The following is a 21419-nucleotide window of genomic DNA, read 5'->3' as shown; positions in this document are numbered from 1 at the left end:
GGTTTGATTCGAGCAGAGGGATTGAGTTTATGAATGAAGCAGTGACGTGAAGTAGGGGTAAACGACAGAGGAAGAATGCGAGAACGAGGTGGAAAGGAAGGAAGGAGTCAAGGGAACTGTTGGATATTTTTTTGGAGGGAAAAGACACTGAAACCATGACGCAGGGAAATGTAAAAAAATAATTACCTTTTATTTTTATTTACTTATCAAACTTTCATATTTATATATCAAAACTGATATGTGCATTTTAAAACAAAATCATTTTTAATTTTAGGCTAAAATTTCAAAATTACAGTGACTTTTATGAATTGTCCATTTGTACTTCGGATAAAAATGTAGACATAAAATATCATTTGAGGATTGCTTGTCTTAAAAAGATTTTATTTCAGTTGCATACTAGTAACTACCTTTTTAATTCTTATATCCCAAAAAAATACTTAAAAATATGCAGTTGATTAATGCTCTCAAAATTTTAATAATTTAATTGACTCATTCTAAAACTAAAACAAGTAGTTGAAGTAGAAAATATTTCTATTCTTTGTTTTATGCTAAATTATGCCTATCTTCGTAAATTTGAAGTTATGAATAAATATCACCCTATTTTTGCCATCAACATCAGCCTTATTATTTAAAACTCAACAAGAAATCCCTTGAAACCTTTATACTTGGCCAAATAACCTCTACTATTAACTTGTTCTTTATTATTTTACTAATTCAATGTAACATTATCAAAGAATTATCTACAAGTGACTTAAAATTTAAAAATATTATTTGAGTGTAATTGCATGCAAGTAAAGTTTAATATAGTCTTTTGGTAAAAATTGCATATAATACTTTATTTATTAAAAATAACAGACTAATTAATAATAGGGATTTATCTAAACAAAAGTCTGAGGGATTTGAATGTTTAATTTTATTTTAAGAGTCAGAGAATCCCTTTATTCCACTCCACCTGATGAAATATTAAAAAATATCATTGTCAATTTAACCATATTTTCAATCGACGTTTATAATCTATTATTTGGACGGTGGCATTTCTCTATTTTCAAGGAAATCATGAGAAAAAAAATGAATTTTCTTAATTTAAGATTAATTGAGGACATATTAACTTATTGTTTTATCAATAAATCAGTTAAAGAAGTCCAGCCTAACATACTGAATTGCAAATGGACAAGATTAAAAATTGTTGAGATTAATATATAACATAAATTTATATTAAACCATATATATTTTTAAAAAATTATAAAAGCCTTGCATGAAACTTGTTTTTCTAATTTAAAAAATTGATTTGACGGCATGGTTTTCACGATGGGGCGCCAGAAATGTATCCTATATACGAAACTCCTAAAAAGACATATAAAATAAATTTTAAAAAAAAATCAGAAAGACTTCTATTTTAAGATGGAGAGGAAACATAATATTTTTCAAATCAAACGTGATTTAAATTATAATTTTTGAAAATATTATAATAAGCTCCCGTACTTAATTTATTAGCCTGAGAATTCGGAGGTGTTTTGATAGAAACCAAACCATGGTTTCAAAAGTATTTTTACGGTTTACGAAGTAAATATGTGGAGGAGTTTGCCTCGTTTTGCAGAAAAGTGCTTCTGAAATTATGGTTTGGAGGTTGCCAAACACCCTTTTCGTCGTACAATTTAAGTTGTCATTGTTATCAACCCGATCAATAATCAAATGAATTAATTCACACAAACGTATACCTTTGCAATTGTCGAAGCCCCAGTGTCAAGAGAACTAAGTCCATAGGTTTTCACGGTATAAATATAAAATAAAATATAAAGAACTTAACTTTTCCAATTGTGTGGTTCTTCTTTTGACGATGACAACGTTAATTTCCATTCAAGAATGTTGAAAAGGAAAGGCCAATAAAGTTTCCTTCCACTTTCCTCGCGAACTCAGAAAACCTTATAGCACGGCATTTTCTTTCCAAATGATAATACCTTGTTTGACTTTTATTTTAGTCTTAAATTAAGATCCAAATCTATTTTGTCTCTCGTATTTATGTATTTTTTCTCAAAATAATCCTCCTAACAATAGTAGTTCTAACCAATACATTTGATTAGTAAGGATATTTTAGAAAAAACAATACATATTTATTACAAATAAATAACTTAATTTCTTTTTTTAATCTCTTCAAATTAATCAACTAGCTCTTATAATTAGGATCGGAGGTAGTACTATATATATATATATAAGTTAAACACGTTTTTGTGAGCATAAAATCTGAAACATAAGCCATTTTATAAATAGTGTAGCTTATTATAAACATAAACATAATAAGTACTCTTCCAATTTTAAATATAAGATTCTTTTCGTAGTGTAAATTACACTATGAAAAAAGTCTTATATTTAGAACCGGAGGAGTATCTTTTATCTAAGCCCTGCACTTATATATGCTAACAATTCTTACTTAAGCTCTGAGTATGAAAATTTATATTGATAGTTTTCTGATTACATACAATCAATAAATTTAACTTTTTAATGATATTTTTACGAGTTCTTTTTTTAATATTTATTTTGTATGAGTTGAGTCACTTACATTATTCCCAATGACTTGGTCTTGGGCCTAGTCAACACAAAATGTGCAAAGAGCGTGTGGAAGTTTCAAAGTCTACGTCAATGAGAAAAAAAAGGCTTGGCCAATATGCTCACCTTACTTTCAATTCTTCGTGGCATTAGTTTCTTTTTTTTTTTTTTTCACTCATTTGATCTCATTTATAACTACTTCTAACATATTTTATACAGGTCAATAACAATCTTAAATTTCATTAAGTCCGTCTTAAAATTTAAATTTTTAATTTTATCCATATTTAATATGCATCATATCTCATAAGAACAAAGTTGAGACAATAACAAATGAAAAATAAAATTATACATTCATTCATATGGAAAAATTTTCTCTGACCTAATAGGATTAAAATATTCCTTGTCTCTACGCTATAAATAGGACCAGAGAAGTATATGATATTTAGCATTATTAGGTTATACTACCTCTAATCCTAATTATAAGAACTAGTTAACTAATTTGAAGAGATGAAAAAAATAAATTAAGTTAGTTATTTGTAATAAATAGGTATTATTTTTCTTAAAATATCTTTACTAATCAAATGTATTGGTTATAACTATAATTATTAGAAGGCCTATCTTGGAAAAAATTATATAAATATGAGAAACAAAGTGAATTAGAATCTTATATTTAAGATTAAAATAAAAATCAAATAAAATCTTATATTAAAGACCTATAGTATGTAAATATTATCGGGTTTAAACGAAGATTTTTTCACAAAAATTTTTTTTAAAATCACAAATACAGTGCTTGATCTTACTTCTATTTTCATTCCAAGGGCCGAGGCTCATAACGTTCAGAATTGAATCTGCACGATTTTGACGATTGAGAAAATACGACCATAGCCTTACAACGTACACAAGGGGATTCACACAATCACAGAGCACGGCATGACTTGATTTTTAATTGATTATCATTCTGTGACAAGAATAATTAAAAAAAAATCAATTTCTTGTTCCCTCGCTTTCACTATGCTTTTTGATTATCTAATTTCATAGGCGGGCAAAACAATTCTGCTCTCACTATGCTTTCTTTGATTATCTTTTTGTTTTTTTTGCCGTCTTTCTTGAATTACTGCATCCCAAACATGCACTTAATTTACCAGCATTAGGGTATGAAGATCTTTTAACTGCTGACTTGACATAATTTTGTTGCAAACAATATCAAATTCTAACATAACAAGGCTACATTCTGAAATTGATATAGGGAGTGTTTGGATAGAAACAAAACCATGGTTTCAGAAGTGTTTTTACAGATTACGAAGTAAATATGTGGAAGAGGTTATCTCGTTTTGCGGAAAAGTGCTTCTGAAACCACGGTTTTAGAGCACCCAAACAGAGCCATAGTAGACCTGACAGACTCACAGATCAAAGAGTTGAATCATAGTGCAATTTCAACCGCAACAACTATGTTGGACCCACTTTGATCATTAATTCCTGACACCCCAATTCTTTTCACAGGTCAACTCAGGTCCCACTGAAAAAAACAAGTCAACTATTACCCTGGACCAACCCAAAAAAAACGTTGTGATGCAAAACCTGTGGATCTTGTTTCACATGACATGCCCATCATGGATCATGCTAAGACCTCTGCTTCTTGGATTTCTTCCTTGATACTTGCTCTCCAGCAGATCCAGCAATATATGCTTCGGCGTTTATATTTTCTTCGGATTTGCGCTTCCCCAGCTCTTTTGCTTTTTTCTGCAGACAAAACATTTTGAGTTATCCATGAGAGGAAAATTCATTGGCTAAAGCACTAACTTTATTGTGCCCAAAAAAAATCGTTAGCATATGGTTTACCTTCAATGACATCACAATGGCAGAGACATCCTTGTTGGCTTCCCCGGACTTATCCTCCTGGATTGCTGGTTCCTGAATAATACAAATTAAACAAATGATGAATATCATTAAAAAACAAAAATTTAAAGCACTGTCATGAAAAGTGGAGATTGCTCAAGCAAAGATTAAATCAAACCTTGGGTGGTATGAAAGCCTCCTCTCTTTTTCGTTTGTTTTCAGCAACTTTTTGTGCTTGCTTCTCCTGCTTCTCTTCCCATTTCTTTGCTGACTTCTTTTTCTCACTTAAAAAGTATTCTCCAGTTTCCAATTCTATATCCTCCTGCAATATGCAAAACACACCAAAGCCATCTTAAGCTTACTTCACAAATTAAAAAAAAAAAAAATCAGACAGAAGAAGAGCACAGGCAAGTAAAAACTTCTTGATATACACGACATAACTACAAAGCGACGTGCAAATGGAAACAAAACTCAGTTTCAAACCATAAATGACCAGAAAGCACATATGAAACCGATGATGCAATCCATGATTAGAGATAAATAAACAAAAGATGAGATGAATGAACAAGAATTCAACAGGAAGTCAGCAAGTTGTCAAAATCGTTTTCCTTGCCCTTTTTCAAAGGATCATTAATATCTCTATTGAGGCATTGTTTCAACTGAAAATGTAGTAGGTAGGCAACCTAAGAGACACAATTAATAGATTTTTAGACCGCTGAATAGAAAATAAGTCCTTTCATCTCCCATTAACGTTTATACTGAAGCTCAATTAGCCTTACACAAATTACAGTGCCTTTACCACCGCCAGTCAGGTAGATGACCCTAAGGCAACATAGGAAAGTTTACCAAGAACAAACTGAATTATGGCGCCTTGTCGCCTTTTTTTCTTCCAAATGGGAGAAAACCATTTACTATGTTGAGTAATAAGCCTTAATCATTGATTACAAAATTAAAATGACCACATCTAGCAAACAAAATCAAAGCGGATACTGTACATTAAAAATTGAAAATCCATCCTTTTGACAGAAGAAACTAGCAATGTACTGACCTTAGTAGGCGGTTGAGGTGGGGGGAAAGGAGTATATGGCTTCTTCTTCTTAGCCTTAACCTTCTTTTGCTTAACATTTTTCCTGGAAGAGAATACGAATGGTAAAATAAACAGAAACTAGAAGTAATTTTGAACACCCATACAACCAAAGTAAGTAAATGGCGTACTTCTTGAATTTTGGAAGAAACCTATCCCAATTTTCATTGGCCAACTCTGGATTCTTTTCAAGCTCCTTCTTCATCATCAGAATCTAATAATTTAAAAATAGAGTCAATATTAATCCAATACCCTCAATTTTTAAAAGCATGCTAGATCAAGAGCAAGATTATCCACCTTAATGTTGTACACGGGGTGCATTTTATTCAACATGCATTCTTCGACAATTCTTCTAACTTGTTTCAAGCCCTTAAAGGATCCCATAGCAGCAACTGTGCCCCCCTAATAAATCGCAACCACATTTGAAAGAAGTCAAATCATTCACTACTCTAGCCAAAAATTGCCTGAAAGTAATAGTCCGCCTTCTAAAAGAGGAAGAAATAATTGAAATTACTTGAATGAGGATGTAGCAGCCAGTGAGTATTTCAAGGGCCTGCAATTTTAAAAATAAAAGACATATGAATGCCATAGAGTTCAGTAAGAAATCTAACAGTAGCAGGGGCCATCTCCAGTGCTAAAATATCAAAGCTTGAAGCACACCTTCAAAGTAGCAGAATTAGGACCCATAAGATGCTGTCTTCTTTTCACAAATCGTTCCTGCAGTCAAACAATTACTTATGGCTCTAACCACCAAAACAATTTCTTTTAAGAAGCCTTAACTTCGTGCAAATATTGGACAAACTCAAAAAGTAATATGAGGAACCACTCCAATCTCGTTCTTTATTAAAAAGGCTCTAAAACAGTCAAGCTGCCAACGCTGACAATCCTACTCCATCCCAGTTTAAATTATATTAATCAAAGTGGAATTCAAATATGCCAACCAGAAAGTTATGCTGCAAAACATTTGCACAATCTATTAAAAACTAAGGCTAGGATGTAACCTCTAATAAAAAGGCGTACTCAAATATAAATGCCATGAAGGGCATAAACAGGCCATAGACTAGCTAGCCATGTGAAATATCACAGGCAAAAAAAGAAGTGTATCAGAAGATATCATGCCATGCGTAACTTACAAGTTAGAAATGAACCTAAACCAGTACCTTATTACGGACCAAGCCACTGATTTTGATGATGTCACATTGAATTTCATCATCGAGTATTTTTATTGCCTGAGATCAACAGAATATATCAAAGCATAAATAAGCTGACCATAACAAATATCTCCAATAAATATTGCAGAGAGGAAAGAGAAAATATACTAAACTTCTAAAAACATGGAGACAAAAACATCTATAAGCTAAGCTACATATGACAATGCACAATCCAACAAAGACCCTTTACACATGATGGAACGAAGTTGAATGCTAACAATAATTAAGCAGTGAAGACTGATTTACAAAAGTTTGCATTCTCACCTGAGGGGCAGGCACACTTCGTGATAGAAGTTTTATAAGATCCCTGGCTTTCATAATGATAAATGGATCCCTAGTCTTTCGGGTAGTTGAAACAGTCATTGATCCCTCCACCTGCCCATAAACCAACACATAATAAATAAGAAAGCACATATCCAAAATAATAATACTCATAATGGCCTTTCGATACCATATGTTCTCATCTAAAATATAAAAGAGCACAATTAATCTCATGCATTTCCTAATAGCAATACTCCGCGATCCACAGACTTAAATAGACGACCTCAAAAGGGCAATAACAAGCACTTACCAGATTTAGTTCACTTGAAATACCATACTCTTTCAAAGCAGATTTTACCATGGGCCAAACTTCTTGCAAGTATTTTTCTGAGAAAAGAATTAGAAATACACAAGAATAAGACACCATTGTATGAACCATTTTCTTTTGCATATGCATACAAGAATAAAACCCAAAGTAACATATATACACAGCAAGGTATGTTCATTGATAACGCAAGATGACAATAAAAACTGATCCCTTGCTTATCTGAGAGACCAGGCATACCTCTATATTGGGGGAAAAGTGTGGAAAACGAACTAACTTCAAGCATGCCACCTTCGTTCCAAGAAGGGTCAAATTTCTCAATATTCCAGTGGTCAATGTTTGGGTCTTCATCCCATGGCTTGGGCTTGTCATGCTTGCCCTTCCGCTTTTCCTTTGGTTTGGTACTAGGGTTTTCCCCATTTGCTTGGTCCATCACTGCATCAGATACTCCCATCTACAGCCAATGCAATGATCAAAATCAAACACATGAACAAAATAAAACTAAAGTATAAGCCTTCCCAGCTTATGCCAAGATAAATTCCCAACCTAGAGATCATGGCAGAATTTGCCAGCATATCGTCTCACTTCCCATAGGTAGTAAAGTCCTTAAATGTCCAGAAATCGTTCATTTTTCACATTATTGATACAAAATGATAGGTGTAAAAAAAAGCTTTGAAGCACCTCCAGACTTAGAGAAAATCTGTTTAAGCTTCATAGCCGGTCCCAGGCAAGATAAAGGAAGAGTGTTGAGTTAGGCTCTTGACAGCCAACGCAAAACTTTTTCAAATCTCTAATAACATGGGTCAAAGATATTATTGTTGTTGAGTTGTCGTCGACTGATAGAATGTGCCCCCAGTCTTAACCACAATTCTATTACAACTTATCCAGATGTCATTAAGTTTCTTCCCAATCAGAATTACAAGTAGATACCCAAAAAAGGTTTATTAAACACTTGATCAAGCTAAACAAGGGCTTAATAAGCAAACTTGCTGACCCAACGAACAGAACAAACTAAAATACGTTAAACAGAGCAACTACGTCCTTCAAATCAAAGCATTAACCCATATGTTGACAATAGAAGAGAGAGCACAGACCTGAAGATGAACTTGCCCGAGAACAAGAAGAGGAGGAGAGTCGCGAGAGACGAATCCAACGAAGTAAATATAGAAGCGGCCTTCAAGAAGGAGAAAATGATGAGAGGTGACGCGTCGTGCAGAGAAGGAGCAGCGCCGGTGACTTGGAGGTGACCTGATGGTTAGGGTTCAGCAGCGGCGCCGACTGGGGAAGAGAACTCGGAAAGAAAACGGGCGTTTTTAGTACAAAACTGACGAGAGGGGCGCCGGACAGAGGGAGGGAGTCTCAGTGAGACGACAACGTTGATACTTCTTAATTTCTTTCATACAAGGGGAAAAAGAACTTGAGTTAAAAAAAAAATTATAATAAAAAACTTCTAATGGTAAATGAGTAACATTAATTTCCTTGTTACTTTTTGTATTGAAACTTTTTTTTTTATAAGTCAGAGTATTTTTAAATTATTTTAGATTTGAAATTAATTTATGTTCAAAAAAATTATAATAGAATTAATTATTTTATAAATTTAATTTTCTGAAATTTGAATTTATATTCTTCTCCTTCTCCTCACAGAATAAAATTACTTATGATTAGGTTTGCAACGAAACTTTTTAATAATTATATTTCATTCCTAAAACAATAGTAATTTTTTTTCCTAACAGGGTTAGTTTACAAATTCATTTTAGTTATGTTAACACTATGCATGTCTGATATTTCATATTTGTTTTGTTTGTTTGACCACGGACGTGACCAACAAGAGAGTTTATTGAAGGCAAAAAAAACAAAACAAACCAAGAAAAAAACAAACCCATAAGATAGTTCATCGAGTCCCGGTAAAAAAAAAAAAAAGAATAAATAAGGTAAATTTTTGCCTTATAACACACATTTTTATCAGTTAGCATAAATCCAAAAACATGTTTTTTTATGTTTGCGCTGCGAGCTAAATAAAATTTCAATGTTTACTATCAACTCTTGGCAATGCATGCCTATACTATAGAATGGAGACTTTTACTTTTTTTTTTTTTTTTTGTAGAGTTGAAGGTGGAATTGCATTATACTAACTTTATGGTCCTTAATATAAGATGTGGATAATTAATTTATGGATATTAAAAAAAATTAGTTAAATTAGTTTTTTGTAATAAATGAGTGTCATTTTTTCTAAAATACTCTGATTAATCATGTATATTAAAACAAAAACATTTGACAATCACTATAAAGACTACTTTGAAAAATACTGTATAATAATGATGATGGTGGGAGAAAAAATAAATTAAAGTCTTATATTTAATATCAAATTAAATCTCTAATTAACTCTTATATTTAAGATAAGAGGTAATCTCATAATATTTAAAGGATAATTTTTTGCCTTCGTCCATTTACACATGGCATAATATGAGACTCACGTATCTTACTTTAACCATTGTCTCACACCTGTCATTAGCAAGCTGACTGGAGCAAAAGCCAGCAACCCCTCACAAATTGCTTTTGAACTATTTTTGCAACTTCATCCGTCTTAATACACCATTCTTCATTTTGATTAAATTAAAGAAAAAATTAATCTTTTTATCTTTTAACTTTTAACTTAGTTATGTCTCAATTTCTCACCTATAATTCAATATAATTCAGTCTCTGAACTTTTAACTTGGTTAAAACTCAATTCTTAACCTTTTTATACTACCTCAGGTCCTAAAGATAAGAACTAGTTGAATAATTTGAGTATATCAAAGAAATAAATTAAATTAGTTATTTGTAATAAACATGTATTATTTTTCTTAAAATACCCCTGATAATCAAGTTTATTGGCTAAAACTATCATTGTTAGAAGGATTATTGTGAAAAAAATAGATAAATACGAAAGACAAAGTGAATTGAGATCTTATATTTAAAATAAAAATAAAAGTCAAATGAGATGTTATATCAAAGATAGGAAGAAATATTTAATAAATTAATGCTTTTCATCACCCAGTCATCCTATATGGCAGAAGAGGTTGCTCACATGGCTTCCAAGTAAGCCCCACGTGGCTGGGATACAGTCTGAAAGACATCTCCGCACAACCTACAGGAATCAATGCTCCATATCTGTTTCTGGACACCACCACTGCTTGCGAAACCCACACCCTCAAAAACAACCATCTCTCTCCCATAATCTCCCGTTTTCTCCTCACAATTAAGCAAATCTCTAGTTCTCTCCCCACAATTAAGCAATACAATAATGGTGTACGCCTAAACCGATATTATGAACTCTTGCTGCTCTTGTTAAGGCAATTTGGACTCTCCTATCTATTAATTACTTGAATGTCGAGATTCCAGAGGCTGCGCCTTGCTCAAGAGGAAGGTGCTTTTATTTTTCTTTTCTTTCAAAAGATCATTGTCCGTGCAAAATGGAAATGAATGGTGCTGTAACTGACAGCAGCTACAATCCGTCTCAGAGAACTACGTCGGTGAGGGAATTGTCGTCTCCGATAGCTGTGCATGGCAGGGAGTTGCCTTTCTTCGCAAGTTGCTTCAGCCGAGAAATTTTTCATACTACATTCCAGCCATGTGGAGCTTGGAAGCCATGTGAGCAACCTCTTCTCCCATATAGGATGACGAGGGAATGAAAAGGATTAATTTATTAAATATAAAAAAATTAGGGACTCACCATTTTCTTTTAGAGTTGAAGTTGAATTTGCATTATAGTACTTTTAGTCCTTAATGCAGATAATTAATTTGCGAATATTAAAAAAATTAGTTAAATTAGTTATTTGTAATAAATTAGTATTATCTTTTCTAAAATACTATTATTAATCATATATACTAGAATAAAAACATTCAAAACATTTTAATACGTATAATCACTATAAGTACTACTTTGGGAATAATAATAATAATAATAATAATATGAGACAAAATATATTAAAATCTTATATTTAAAATTAAATTAAATCTCTAACTAATTTTTATATTTAGAGCATGAGATAGCGCAGTAGTATTTTAAGGATATTTGTTTGCCTTAACCTATTTACACATGGCATGATATGTGACTAACATACCTTACTTTAACCAATGTCGAACACCTCTTATCCAATAGGAATTGTTGCATTGTTTTGGCAAGTTGATAGGGGCATAAGCCAGCAACCCCTCACAATGCTCTTGAACTATTTTTGCAACTTCATCCGTCTTAATATACAATTCTTCACTTTGATTAAATTAAAACATATCAATATTTACTTGTTTATGAATTACATGTATAACGTACGAAGAAGAAAAGCATCAGGACCGCAAAACCATCCCAATAGATAGTCTGACTTTGACCGCGTTTTTCTTATTTAACAACCGTACCTCGCCCATCAAACATGCACATGACATTCAAATAGGAAATTTTAATAAATTTGATTTGATACGGTCACAATCTGGACCGCACATTTCTGGTTTTTTCGGTCCTACCAGGAATTAGGAGGTTTCTCTGGTAATGCTTTTATGCCTTTCTTTGTGGATTTTGAATTGTGGTGGATGATGGCTTAATTCTACCGTAATTGCCGGTTCAACGGAGTTTTTCTCAAACTTCAGTTGTTTCTTTGCCTTCCTGATATAGAAGGTGTTTCTGGTCAACCAAAAAAAAGAAGAAGATATAGAAGCTGTTCACAGGGCTGCATTCAGCTTCACAGCATTGACATCAGAGGGGATGGGCATCATGGTGAAATAAAAGCTTGGTCTTCTCACAGTCGATCCATAAGGCCAGGCTTCAGTTGGCTTTGGTTTTGCTGAATGTTTTTAAGAACCTTAAAAGAAAAAAATCGAATATTTAAGAACTGGGGAAAAACCGCAGGATTTTTACATGAAACACAGAGAGAGAGAGAGAGAGATTTTTCCATTGGAAGATTAAATTCCACAGTAAGAACTCATGCACAAAAATTTAATGCTCTATATCCTTCTCGTTTAAATTCTAAACATAACCTTAGACATTCCTCGAGCTCTAGGCTAATAAACACGGTAAAGATTTCCTCTTTAGCAAAATTTTTAACATTCTTGATGTATCAAGGGTGTCACACTGCAACTCTCAACTCAACCTATCACAGCCTGCAATAGAAGACACCAAAATAAAAGTTTAATTCAAAGGGAGATTTTGGAAGAAACTAAAATTATTATAATTTGCAATTTTGAAGACACTTGGGATTGAAGGAAGTAGTAACTCCTCATCGCCAAAATAAAGTGTTTAATTCAAACACATAAGCCCGATAAAAAATATGAAACAAGAAACCAAATAAAATATGGTAATAGAGCAAACTGCATGCAATACCTCATGCACACCAAAATTTTGAAAACAACTAGTATAGAATTGCATTTATAAAGCAATTAAGACTTAAACAGCCAGTTTGCTTGGCAAATAACAGACAACAAAAGGCAAAAACATAACGGCCATGTTTGGATGGAGGGGAAAATGGGGGGCGGGAAGGAAGGAACTTCCAAAATAGCAAAAAAAATTTACTATTTCTGCTAATTTTCCCTCCTAATATTCTTTCATCCCTAATTTTCTTCCCATCCATACATAGGATACGATTAGAAAACAGTACAAGTTCTGAAAACTTGCATTCACTATTTAGTTCAGCTATTGAATTAATGGCACATATCGTCATAGGCTTTAAGTAAGCAATTCTATTCATGAAATAAAAGCAATCTTACAATATCGAAGCAGTCTGTTACTTTCAACTAAGAATGTAGCAGACATTTAATACCCTATTATTTCAAGTTCAGAACATTACACGGCAACTAGGCATTGGTCTTTTAAGAAGAAAGTTCGTTATATATGATGCCAGAAGCCTAATGTGTTGGAAATTGAGAAGGCAACAACTGGCAGGGATGAGCATTAAAACATTAGGTACTCTTTTATCATAGCTCAAACTACTAAAAAAAGTATTACTGTCAAGATCCAAATTCTCGAAATACAGAGCTGATGTAATATAAAGGCAAGATCTCAAACTGGAAACAAAAAGCAATCCATTCCATGCTTCCTAAAACATTGAAAAAAAATAAAATGATACTGCATCAAATTTTATATAACACTGTCATGACATAACAAACAAAGCCTCAAACTTTGCAATCACAAGCAGGAGACTCAGTGTTGAAGATGAATGAATATCATTACCATTATCAATTGGAGTTATATGTGCTTCCTCCTAAGCTTGCCTTTACCGCCGCCGCGCTTGCCTTTACCACCGTGCCTGCCTTTACCAACCTTGAATTTCCTTTTAGATTTCTTCCCAATTCCACCAACAGGCTTAAGGGAAGCCAAGCTTTGGTCCCCATCACCCATCTCCACATCTGGAGAATTTATTAGAAAATCCAGATATGAGAATGTCCACATGGAAGATAAAAGGTAACACACATTAAACCAACAATTTAAGCTTAAAAAGATACAACAATAAAGGAAAAGCCTTTCCTTTTGCCTTCACAATAATTTAACAGATGAAACCCAATAGTGTTACACAGGCGGTGATTCTAGCCCCGATGGCAGGGGAAAGTAACACCGTCTTAGAATCTTATTACTCAAACATTTGATCAGTATATTAGAGCAGTTGACCAATTAGCTGTAATGAAGCTTGCGGGTACGGATTAAAGTCCAGGCTTTTGTACGGACATAACCACTACTACAGTCCCATACAGCGTAAAGATTAGTTGGAAAAGAAATAATCAATCCTACTTCTTTTTAGCCGTTGATGATCAGTTCTACTTCATTCGATGCTTGTTAATGCTCAGACATCAAAGAAAAAGTTTACAAAAGCCCCCCAAAAAATTAGAACAGGCGATCAATTATTACTTCATCGTTTGCAAGTAAAGCGTGGCTCACATATAGAGTCTCATAGTGTTATAACTACATATAGTTAAAAGGCAAAGTTTAATATATACTATTTTTAAAAAATCAACATCTTTCACAAAAGCAAGCAGAAAATTACAAGGCTGCATCGAACTTCACGCAATTAAAGACGCAATCTTCATCATCAAAACGTAAACAGTTAACAAAGCGGATCATACCCATATTGGCAGTGACCGCTGTGGTGGAGGTGGAAGCGTCCATGGCGGTGTTGGGTGGTTGTCGAACAGGAAGCTTAGGAGCGGCGAGGGCAGCCTCTTGGGCGGCGAGCTTAGCGGCTTCTTTCTTATCGTAGAAAGGCTCGACGATCTCCCTGCGAATAGCCTTCAGCCTCTTCTCCCTCTTCGACCTCAACGACTTCGCCATTGTCTTCTTCGTTTGCCCTCTGCTGTTTTGGGGTTTTAGGGTTTATACTTTCAGAGGCGCTTTGTGGTGTGTGGATCTGTTGAAATTTATACGTTTATAACTGAGAGAAAATAAATTTTAAAAAAAAAAAACTATTTTAAAAAATTAGTTTTTACGCTTATTACAGATCAAAACGCAAATCGGGAGTGTCGTTTCGTTCCAAGCAGAGTGCGGCGTTCCCTTGCCCTCCCTCCGGCCTGGAGCACCAAGGACAGTGAGCCAGAGTTCCCGGTTTCCAGCCACTTGAGATTGCGCCTCCCAAGCTGCGGTTTTCTTCCACCCAGGTATTCCCTTTTTTTCCCTTTTCGTTTTGATTCAACTCGATTCGATTCCTCTAGTCTTTGTTTTTATCTGCTGATTCAGTCCGTGCTCATTCAGATTCTTCGTTCATCTCAATGGTGGCACGCCGAGGCTTCTTTTGTTTCACTTGCTACATATATTAGTCATATTCCATTTATGAGCTGTTTCTCTTTCACGGGTAGCTTAGGATTGTCCTAAGTCTTCATCGATTTCAAATTAATTCAATCTGCATAACATTGTATAAACATTCGAAATGCGTTCATATGTTTTGTAATTTGCCCAAAGAGTTAATGTTTCTTACCCTTTCAGGTTTCTTATTATAATATTCATTTGATTTTGATGACTTTAATCTTTGTTTCTCTAGCTGCTTGATTCTGTTCATGCCGCTGTTTCAAACTCTTAACTCCTTTATTTCATATTATTGAGTACCTATCTTGATATGCTATGGATTTTTTTTTCTTCATTTGACAAGCTACAAAGTCCATTTGAGTTCATACAAATGAAGGAGTTGGTATGGCTGTCCTAAATCTTCACATTCCAAAGAAGTTTCTGCTTTCCTAACCTCATTTAGGAATTCGAGATGCTGCTGCTTATGGACTATGTTTTGTCATTTGTTTGTAGAGTTGGTGTTAGTGTTGTTTGACTCTCGAAGGAGGAGGGTGTTCATTTAGGTTTCAGAACAAGGACACAGTATGTTCGGAACAGCAATTAGGTACTTTGCCAAGAAAGCAAAGCCAAAGATGCGACCAGTATCTCTCAAAACGCCGCCCGAGCAGAGGCAGGCCATCACTAGGACTCTCTTTGATATTGTGAATGAGCATGGACCCCTCACCATTGGAGAGACATGGCAACGTGTCCAGGTAATATACTCCGTCAGATTTATTTATGCAGCTTGAATTCCCTTTCACCCACTACGTACTCTGAAACCTTTTACAGTGTTTGTTATGTAGGAATTTTAACTTCAGAAGTAGTTGAAAATTTTGAGGTTTATGTGTCATCTTCGAATTCAGACACATCTCAACAATAACTTTTCGTCAGTAAATGATTGAAATTTATCACCTTGGCATGCTCTTTGGTCTCTTGGATGATGATTAATTGTCATGATGTAGGCCATGGCAAGCAGGATATTCTGTTTACATTACATTGAACCAAGTCACGTTTAGGAAAAATTGCATTTGGAATGGGCAAGCAGTTTGTTCAAAATTTGAGGTGATTCTGAGCAATGTGCGTTGTAGGCTGAGCAAAAGATGAAGAAATCCAAAGAAACTCATTCACCTGTCCCAGAAATTAACAGATTATTTTTCGTTACATGAACATGCATACGATGCAAAAGAAGTGGAAGAGAAAGGAAAAGTTTTTTTTGGGGGGGGGGGAACGGAGGGAGAGAGAATCAGACATGAACAGATTCCAATTAACAGTCATAACTGCTTCTCGGGCTTGTCATGTAATACAAGCCCCTTCTATTCATTATTTAAGTCACTAATATGCAAGGAGTTTACACTAACTAACGCCAAAGTTCCTAACTACTACCCTCTCTTCCTTCATTCATATCAGTGTATGAATTCTTGGTCTTTGCTTTCAGTAAATGTTGATGGAGAACAAGGTAGTGTAGAATGTCTGAATCCCACATCGAGTGGTATGAGATGTTCTACGATCTTTCTACTCACTCTTTTTCCTGTATCTCTCACTTCAGTATCAGTTTACAAACTTCTAGCTTCCAACTTCTGAGGACGCAAATTTATTAATTGAAACCTGAGGTATCTTGCAAAGCGTCCAGACCCCTTGCCAGTGACCACATGCATTGACTTAATTTTCTTTAGATTTGACAGATCTTACTTGTGACTTGCATGAACATGGATCAATAACAGACCATTTTGATTGTTTGAAGGATGTTGGATTAAAAGATTTGGCAAGCAAGACTCAAATGAAATTAGTTCTGAGATGGATGAAAGAGAGGCAGAAGCTACGTCTGATATGCAACCATGTAGGGGCTCACAAGCAGTTTCTGTATACCACTTGGTTCTCAAAGGACAACATAACTCAAGCAACAGCAAAAAATCTTCCTTCAAAGCACAAGTCTTCTTGAAAGTTGAAAGCTTTTTATGAGTAGTAGCCAGGAGGATGTGATGGGATAGCTACTTAGAGTTATGGGAATAATGTGTTAGGCCATATATAGCTTTGGCTCCATAACTAGAAGATCTGTTTTGTTGAGTTAGAGTTTTTGTTATTAGTCTGTCTTGCTTCAGTTATTCATGTTGGTTTTTGAAATCAAAACCATTCTTTTCATCGCAAGTCTTTACGGATTTCAAACATATTTTTTGCAGTTTGAAAATATTAGAAGAGATTTATGAAAGTTTAAGAAAGCAATGAGTTTTTGTTACCCAAAAAAAAAAAAAAAGAAAGAAAGCAATGGGTTTTATCCACTTGTCAAACATAAGAGAAAAAAAAATCTCAAGTCATTTTTATTGTATAAGCTATACCTCAGTGAGTATTTTAAAGATTAAACCACCTTAAATTAAAATGTCTCCCAGTAACACGTATTACTTGTTGGGGAACAAAACATTATTTGATCCCATCAAACAGAAAGTGGCATATTTTTCGTGCAATATTAAACGGTTTTGGGTTCCAAAACTGAAAAAAATTATATACCCCTTAAAGGGGTGTTTGGAAACACTCAAAAGAGCTTCTCAAAAGTATTTTTTCGTAAAACCAGGTAAATTTCTTCACATATTTACCTCATATATCGTAAAAACACTTTGAAGATTATAATTTGGTTTCCATTCAAACACCTCATAAATTAGGTTGCAGAAAGAGAAACGATGACCTGAGATTAATCAAAATGTCAAATTATACTACTACCTTCGGTCCTTAATATAAGAACTATATAAAAATTAATTTGACTTTCAATTTGATCTTAAATATAAGATTTTAATTTACTTTTAATTTACTTTGTTTCTCATATTTATCTTCTTCATTTTTTCAAAAGTTTTCAAAATAGTCATTGTAATAGTTATACGTATTAAAAGTTTAATTAAATAATAGTTTTAGCTAATACATAGTTAATAATATTTTAGAAAAGACAACACCTAATTACTAAAAATAACTAACTAAACAAACTTTTTTAATTTACTCAAAGTAATCAATTAGTTCTTATATTAAAGACAGGAAATAGTATTATTTAGAAATTAAATTAGTTAATTTGGTTTTATAGTGTTAGATTCTCAACATACTATATGCACGAAGTTGTTGTTATCAACGTCTTCAATATATTTCTGTAAGTTAAAAAAAAAAAAAAAAAGCCACGCAGCTTAATAATTATAAATATTATCCCTTCGGGGACATTCGATAAAAAAAAAAAAAAAGCACTATAAATATGTCCCATAAACCGTCCAAGGAATGTTTTGAAAAGCTACACAAATATACTTAGTCCCAGAATTAAAAAAAAAAAAAAAACTAACAAAACAAAGCTTAAGAACAAAGATATTAAGATTAGGAGTGACAGTGAAGCAGAGACAAGAAGAATATATAGTACATTGGGTACAAATCAGTCCCAAACTCCAAAAGATTTGCACAGTAAGAGATTCTTGTCCCAAAATGAAAGCTAGGAATTTCTTAGCACAAACACAATTACACAATGCTAATGCAGGTTCTCCATCCCTAACTTTTCTTCTCTTTTTCTTTTTCCTTCATTGCATGACATTCCCATTGGTTTTTTTTTTTTCCTAAAAAGTTTCGAGAATACCAATTTCATCACCTCCCATAATATAAAAGCAGTATCAGAACAGCAAGTTTCCACCACTTGAAACTCGGATTATGCTTTCCCATTGGAGCTGCATTTGAAGAAGCAGCAGATCTGTGACATGAAAAATTATGCCCTAGTTTGAGTCAATCAATATATATATAAGCTGCTTCTTTCAATGTAGAAAAGTAGCGCTTAAGATTCCATACATACCCAGATTTAGCATAGTTACACTTCCCATAACCTGCACAGAAAGAAAGCATCTAAGTTCTCTCAAATTTATATCAGTAAGACATGAACATGATGAAAACAATGTTTCTTTCAGAACTTCCTCATATTGTTAATGCCTTTCACACTTTTTATGGAGAACACATATAAATAGTAAAAACTGATGAGTAAAGCAAACCAAAAGTGGAAAGTACAAAAAAACGCTGAGATTGGATGAAATTGCTTGTGCCCCAGCGTTTAAAACCTTTAAGCCATCTCGCACAAAATAAATAGAGAGAATCAAATGCAAAAAGCTAAAGGAAAACTTTTGCGCAATGCTTTGTATTCATCAGCCAGAAAGAAATTAAGGACCACAAATTTCACATCACCAAACACTGCACAGACACAACCCTGTTACCAAAAAGGGAAAGGTGGTTACGTAAATGGCAATAAAGAAACCAAAAATGGCAAGTAGATAAGGTTGTTTTCTTTACAAAAAGCATAGACACAAACCAAAAAACATGAATGAGATAAGGATAACACAGGCACTCAATGAAACACTAAGTGTTTATGTATGAATTAAAGAATCATTTCATGTCTTGTACAAGCGCACGACGCACATAGACCTGCCTCCTTCCTTGACCAGATTTGAAAGGCATTCATATTTAACTTACTAGGGTTTTTCCTAGTGAGAGTGGCAGTTCCACCAAAATTGCAGGCAACATCAGAATTCCCATTTTGTTGATAGTAGCTGTTGAATGCATATGATGCATGAGACACCAGAGTGTCTGGATCATAGCATGGTCCTCCTCCTTGGATGGCAGTACAATCAGCCATTCCAAGGCCACAAGCCCAGTCTAGAGCATTCTGCAAATCAGCTTGGGAAACGCCGGGAAGAGCCACACACCATGTTGTGCCATCAAGAAAAGTTGTGTTGCCTTCTGGGGGTGACAGAGTTGTGACTGGAATTGCTGCATCTGCCTTTTCTTGCACAGCTATTCCCCTTCCCGTGACTAAATAGCATTTGCCAGAGAAACAGACGCACATCATGAGTTGTGATTCAGTGCAGTAATAACTTAATGAACTAAAATTTGAAATTAGGGAGGGGGGGAGAGAGAGAGAGAGAGACTTCCACTTCCCTTCCTGAGCATTTTGAAACCTACACTGCCCTTCCTTATTTTTGAGTTTTTACTAGGATGAGCTGATCTTCTGATGATTCGAGGAGAAAAATGCACAAGGCTTGGGTAGGAATTTCCCATTTTCATAAACAAAAAAGGGTTTGAAATTCAAGGTGGCTGAAGTATCTCAAATACGATTTAATCTAAAATCCAATTTAGAACTGGAAAAAGAGAGAGAGAGAGAGAGAGAAGAAGAAACTAGCTAGTCAAAGGTTAGTAGCTTTGTTTCTGATCTTAGCACCAATTAAATTGTCTAGTAAGCCTAGAACCTAAACTTTTATTTGTTATGCCTGAAAAGGGGAAAATGGAATAAAATCCTCAGGTCATTACTTTTGTTATGCCTAAGATATGCACATTTTAGAAGATCTGGAAATTCTGATAGCATCCAATAAGATCCATAATGGAAGTAAAGTGCGTGAACCCCATCATGCCTTTCCTTTATTATTTTTTCTTTATTTCTTTCTTTCCAAAATCTAAAACTTCATCTTCATTTACCAAGCCAAAAATCGTCATTTTCTGGGGTTTAAGGTTTAAAGTCCACCGTTAAGAAGCAGAGAAAGAGATTCACCGTAATATACAGAAGCTGGACTAAATGGTCCGGTATAAAAGTCAAGGACTTCAAAAAAGAATCATGGTTATTTATTTTTCTTCCTGTTCACAAGACTATAAGGTAAAAGGAAGTTAAGGAATATTTGGACTAGGATTTTCTTTCATGTTTTGGTTTTCTTCCCCCTAATAAGAGTAGAATAGAATGAACTTTTCACCATTTTTCTCTTTTTGGGCCAAGAGGTTTTCACCATGCTTTGCTTCCTGGATATAATGGAGAGCCAAAGACTACATTTTTCTGGTTTAACATTACAGGAATTATGAGGGACACCATTTTTGCTTCGAAGGGAAAGAAGACCAACAAAATATAGACTAACTAATTGCAACACAGAAACGGAGAGAGAAAAGACCAACCAGAAGCAAGAAGCTAAGTGCCCATGGCTACGAACTAAAATGGGAAAAAAAAACAAACAGACAGAAAACAGATATATACCCACATAACTTTTCCGAAACAAACATCATAAAAACATGAAGTTTAAACCAAAGGGTGAGAGACAAAGCATACCCAGATGAGTTTCCAAGAAAACCAGGCAAAGAAAAACCCACACCATGTTGCTCATGCTCATAGATGCACTTGGACCAGCTTCCAATGGTGTCTTCTTGCTCGACAGAATGTGACTTAATGGTATTCCCGCTTTAAACATCATAGCTCCCCATCAGCGTCATGAGTCTGAATCAGTAACTTTCTCGTAGTTCAAAGAAGAGAATGAAAAGCAATAGAGGATTATAATGGGAAGAGCAGGTGGTGGTGGTCATAGGGGAATCAGAAGTTGCTTGAAGGGGAAATTTTGTTTTCTTTTT

General features: G+C 34.2%; 4 protein-coding genes across 7 annotated transcripts; 1 reads left to right on the top strand and 3 right to left on the bottom strand.

Moving 5' to 3' along the window:
- Positions 1-3975: 3975 nt before the first annotated feature.
- LOC114718098 (KRR1 small subunit processome component homolog) lies at positions 3976-8612 on the bottom strand. Its single transcript, XM_028903342.1, has 13 exons — positions 8356-8612; positions 7502-7715; positions 7247-7323; positions 6940-7050; positions 6625-6693; positions 6125-6181; positions 5979-6017; positions 5762-5866; positions 5596-5678; positions 5429-5510; positions 4559-4702; positions 4384-4455; positions 3976-4284 (listed from the first exon to the last, which is right to left on the bottom strand). The coding sequence occupies exons 2-13, from the start codon at positions 7713-7715 to the stop codon at positions 4165-4167; spliced, it is 1173 nt and encodes a 390-aa protein (XP_028759175.1). The 5' UTR covers positions 8356-8612; the 3' UTR covers positions 3976-4164.
- Positions 8613-12142: 3530 nt separating this feature from the next.
- Positions 12143-14602, bottom strand: LOC114718099 (uncharacterized). Of its 2 annotated transcripts, none has more exons than XM_028903344.1 (3): positions 14345-14602; positions 13458-13633; positions 12143-12391 (listed from the first exon to the last, which is right to left on the bottom strand). In XM_028903344.1, the coding sequence occupies exons 1-2, from the start codon at positions 14547-14549 to the stop codon at positions 13473-13475; spliced, it is 366 nt and encodes a 121-aa protein (XP_028759177.1). In that variant the 5' UTR covers positions 14550-14602; the 3' UTR covers positions 12143-12391; positions 13458-13472. The 2 variants fall into 2 exon arrangements, with proteins under 2 accessions (XP_028759177.1, XP_028759178.1); XM_028903345.1 differs by lacking the exon at positions 12143-12391 and adding an exon at positions 12948-13323.
- Positions 14603-14733: 131 nt separating this feature from the next.
- On the top strand, positions 14734-17180 carry LOC114718096 (uncharacterized). 3 transcript variants are annotated; one of them, XM_028903336.1, is made up of 3 exons: positions 14734-14872; positions 15510-15748; positions 16777-17180. In XM_028903336.1, the coding sequence occupies exons 2-3, from the start codon at positions 15581-15583 to the stop codon at positions 16972-16974; spliced, it is 366 nt and encodes a 121-aa protein (XP_028759169.1). In that variant the 5' UTR covers positions 14734-14872; positions 15510-15580; the 3' UTR covers positions 16975-17180. The 3 variants fall into 3 exon arrangements, with proteins under 3 accessions (XP_028759169.1, XP_028759172.1, XP_028759170.1); XM_028903339.1 differs by lacking the exon at positions 14734-14872 and adding an exon at positions 14951-15399; XM_028903337.1 differs by lacking the exon at positions 14734-14872 and having other exon boundaries at positions 14951-15748.
- Positions 17181-18604: 1424 nt separating this feature from the next.
- On the bottom strand, positions 18605-21178 carry LOC114718091 (glucan endo-1,3-beta-glucosidase 13-like). Its single transcript, XM_028903333.1, has 4 exons — positions 21124-21178; positions 19509-19847; positions 18841-18871; positions 18605-18741 (listed from the first exon to the last, which is right to left on the bottom strand). Exons 1-4 carry the CDS (start codon positions 21176-21178, stop codon positions 18639-18641), a joined length of 528 nt encoding a protein of 175 aa, XP_028759166.1. The 3' UTR covers positions 18605-18638.
- Positions 21179-21419: the final 241 nt, after the last annotated feature.

The sequence above is a fragment of the Neltuma alba genome, unplaced genomic scaffold (genome assembly GCF_004799145.2).
Source record: "Neltuma alba isolate B1F8T4 unplaced genomic scaffold, ASM479914v2 tig00011812_pilon, whole genome shotgun sequence".
In the NCBI taxonomy this organism is placed as follows: Eukaryota; Viridiplantae; Streptophyta; class Magnoliopsida; order Fabales; family Fabaceae; genus Neltuma; species Neltuma alba.
The sequence above is the reverse complement of the archived record's forward strand: the minus strand, read 5'-3'. Positions and strand labels throughout refer to the sequence as shown.

What these genes read in the sequence shown, in the direction of transcription:
- LOC114718098 (XM_028903342.1), bottom strand. Translation starts at nt 7,715, where the DNA reads ATGGGAGTATCTGATGCAGTGATGGACCAAGCAAATGGGGAAAACCCT. An exon ending in GAAGTGTGCCTGCCCCTCAG is followed by an intron (nt 6,694 to 6,939) that starts GTGAGAATGCAA and finishes TGTTGATCTCAG; the next exon opens with GCAATAAAAATACTCGATGA. An exon ending in CACCTCAACCGCCTACTAAG is followed by an intron (nt 4,703 to 5,428) that starts GTCAGTACATTG and finishes TGCATATTGCAG; the next exon opens with GAGGATATAGAATTGGAAAC.
- LOC114718099 (XM_028903344.1), bottom strand. Translation starts at nt 14,549, where the DNA reads ATGGCGAAGTCGTTGAGGTCGAAGAGGGAGAAGAGGCTGAAGGCTATT. An exon ending in AGCGGTCACTGCCAATATGG is followed by an intron (nt 13,634 to 14,344) that starts GTATGATCCGCT and finishes TAAATTCTCCAG; the next exon opens with ATGTGGAGATGGGTGATGGG.
- LOC114718096 (XM_028903336.1), top strand. Translation starts at nt 15,581, where the DNA reads ATGTTCGGAACAGCAATTAGGTACTTTGCCAAGAAAGCAAAGCCAAAG. An exon ending in AGACATGGCAACGTGTCCAG is followed by an intron (nt 15,749 to 16,776) that starts GTAATATACTCC and finishes GATTGTTTGAAG; the next exon opens with GATGTTGGATTAAAAGATTT.
- LOC114718091 (XM_028903333.1), bottom strand. Translation starts at nt 21,178, where the DNA reads ATGAGCAACATGGTGTGGGTTTTTCTTTGCCTGGTTTTCTTGGAAACT. An exon ending in TTTCTTGGAAACTCATCTGG is followed by an intron (nt 19,848 to 21,123) that starts GTATGCTTTGTC and finishes AATGCTATTTAG; the next exon opens with TCACGGGAAGGGGAATAGCT. An exon ending in TGTAACTATGCTAAATCTGG is followed by an intron (nt 18,742 to 18,840) that starts GTATGTATGGAA and finishes TTCATGTCACAG; the next exon opens with ATCTGCTGCTTCTTCAAATG.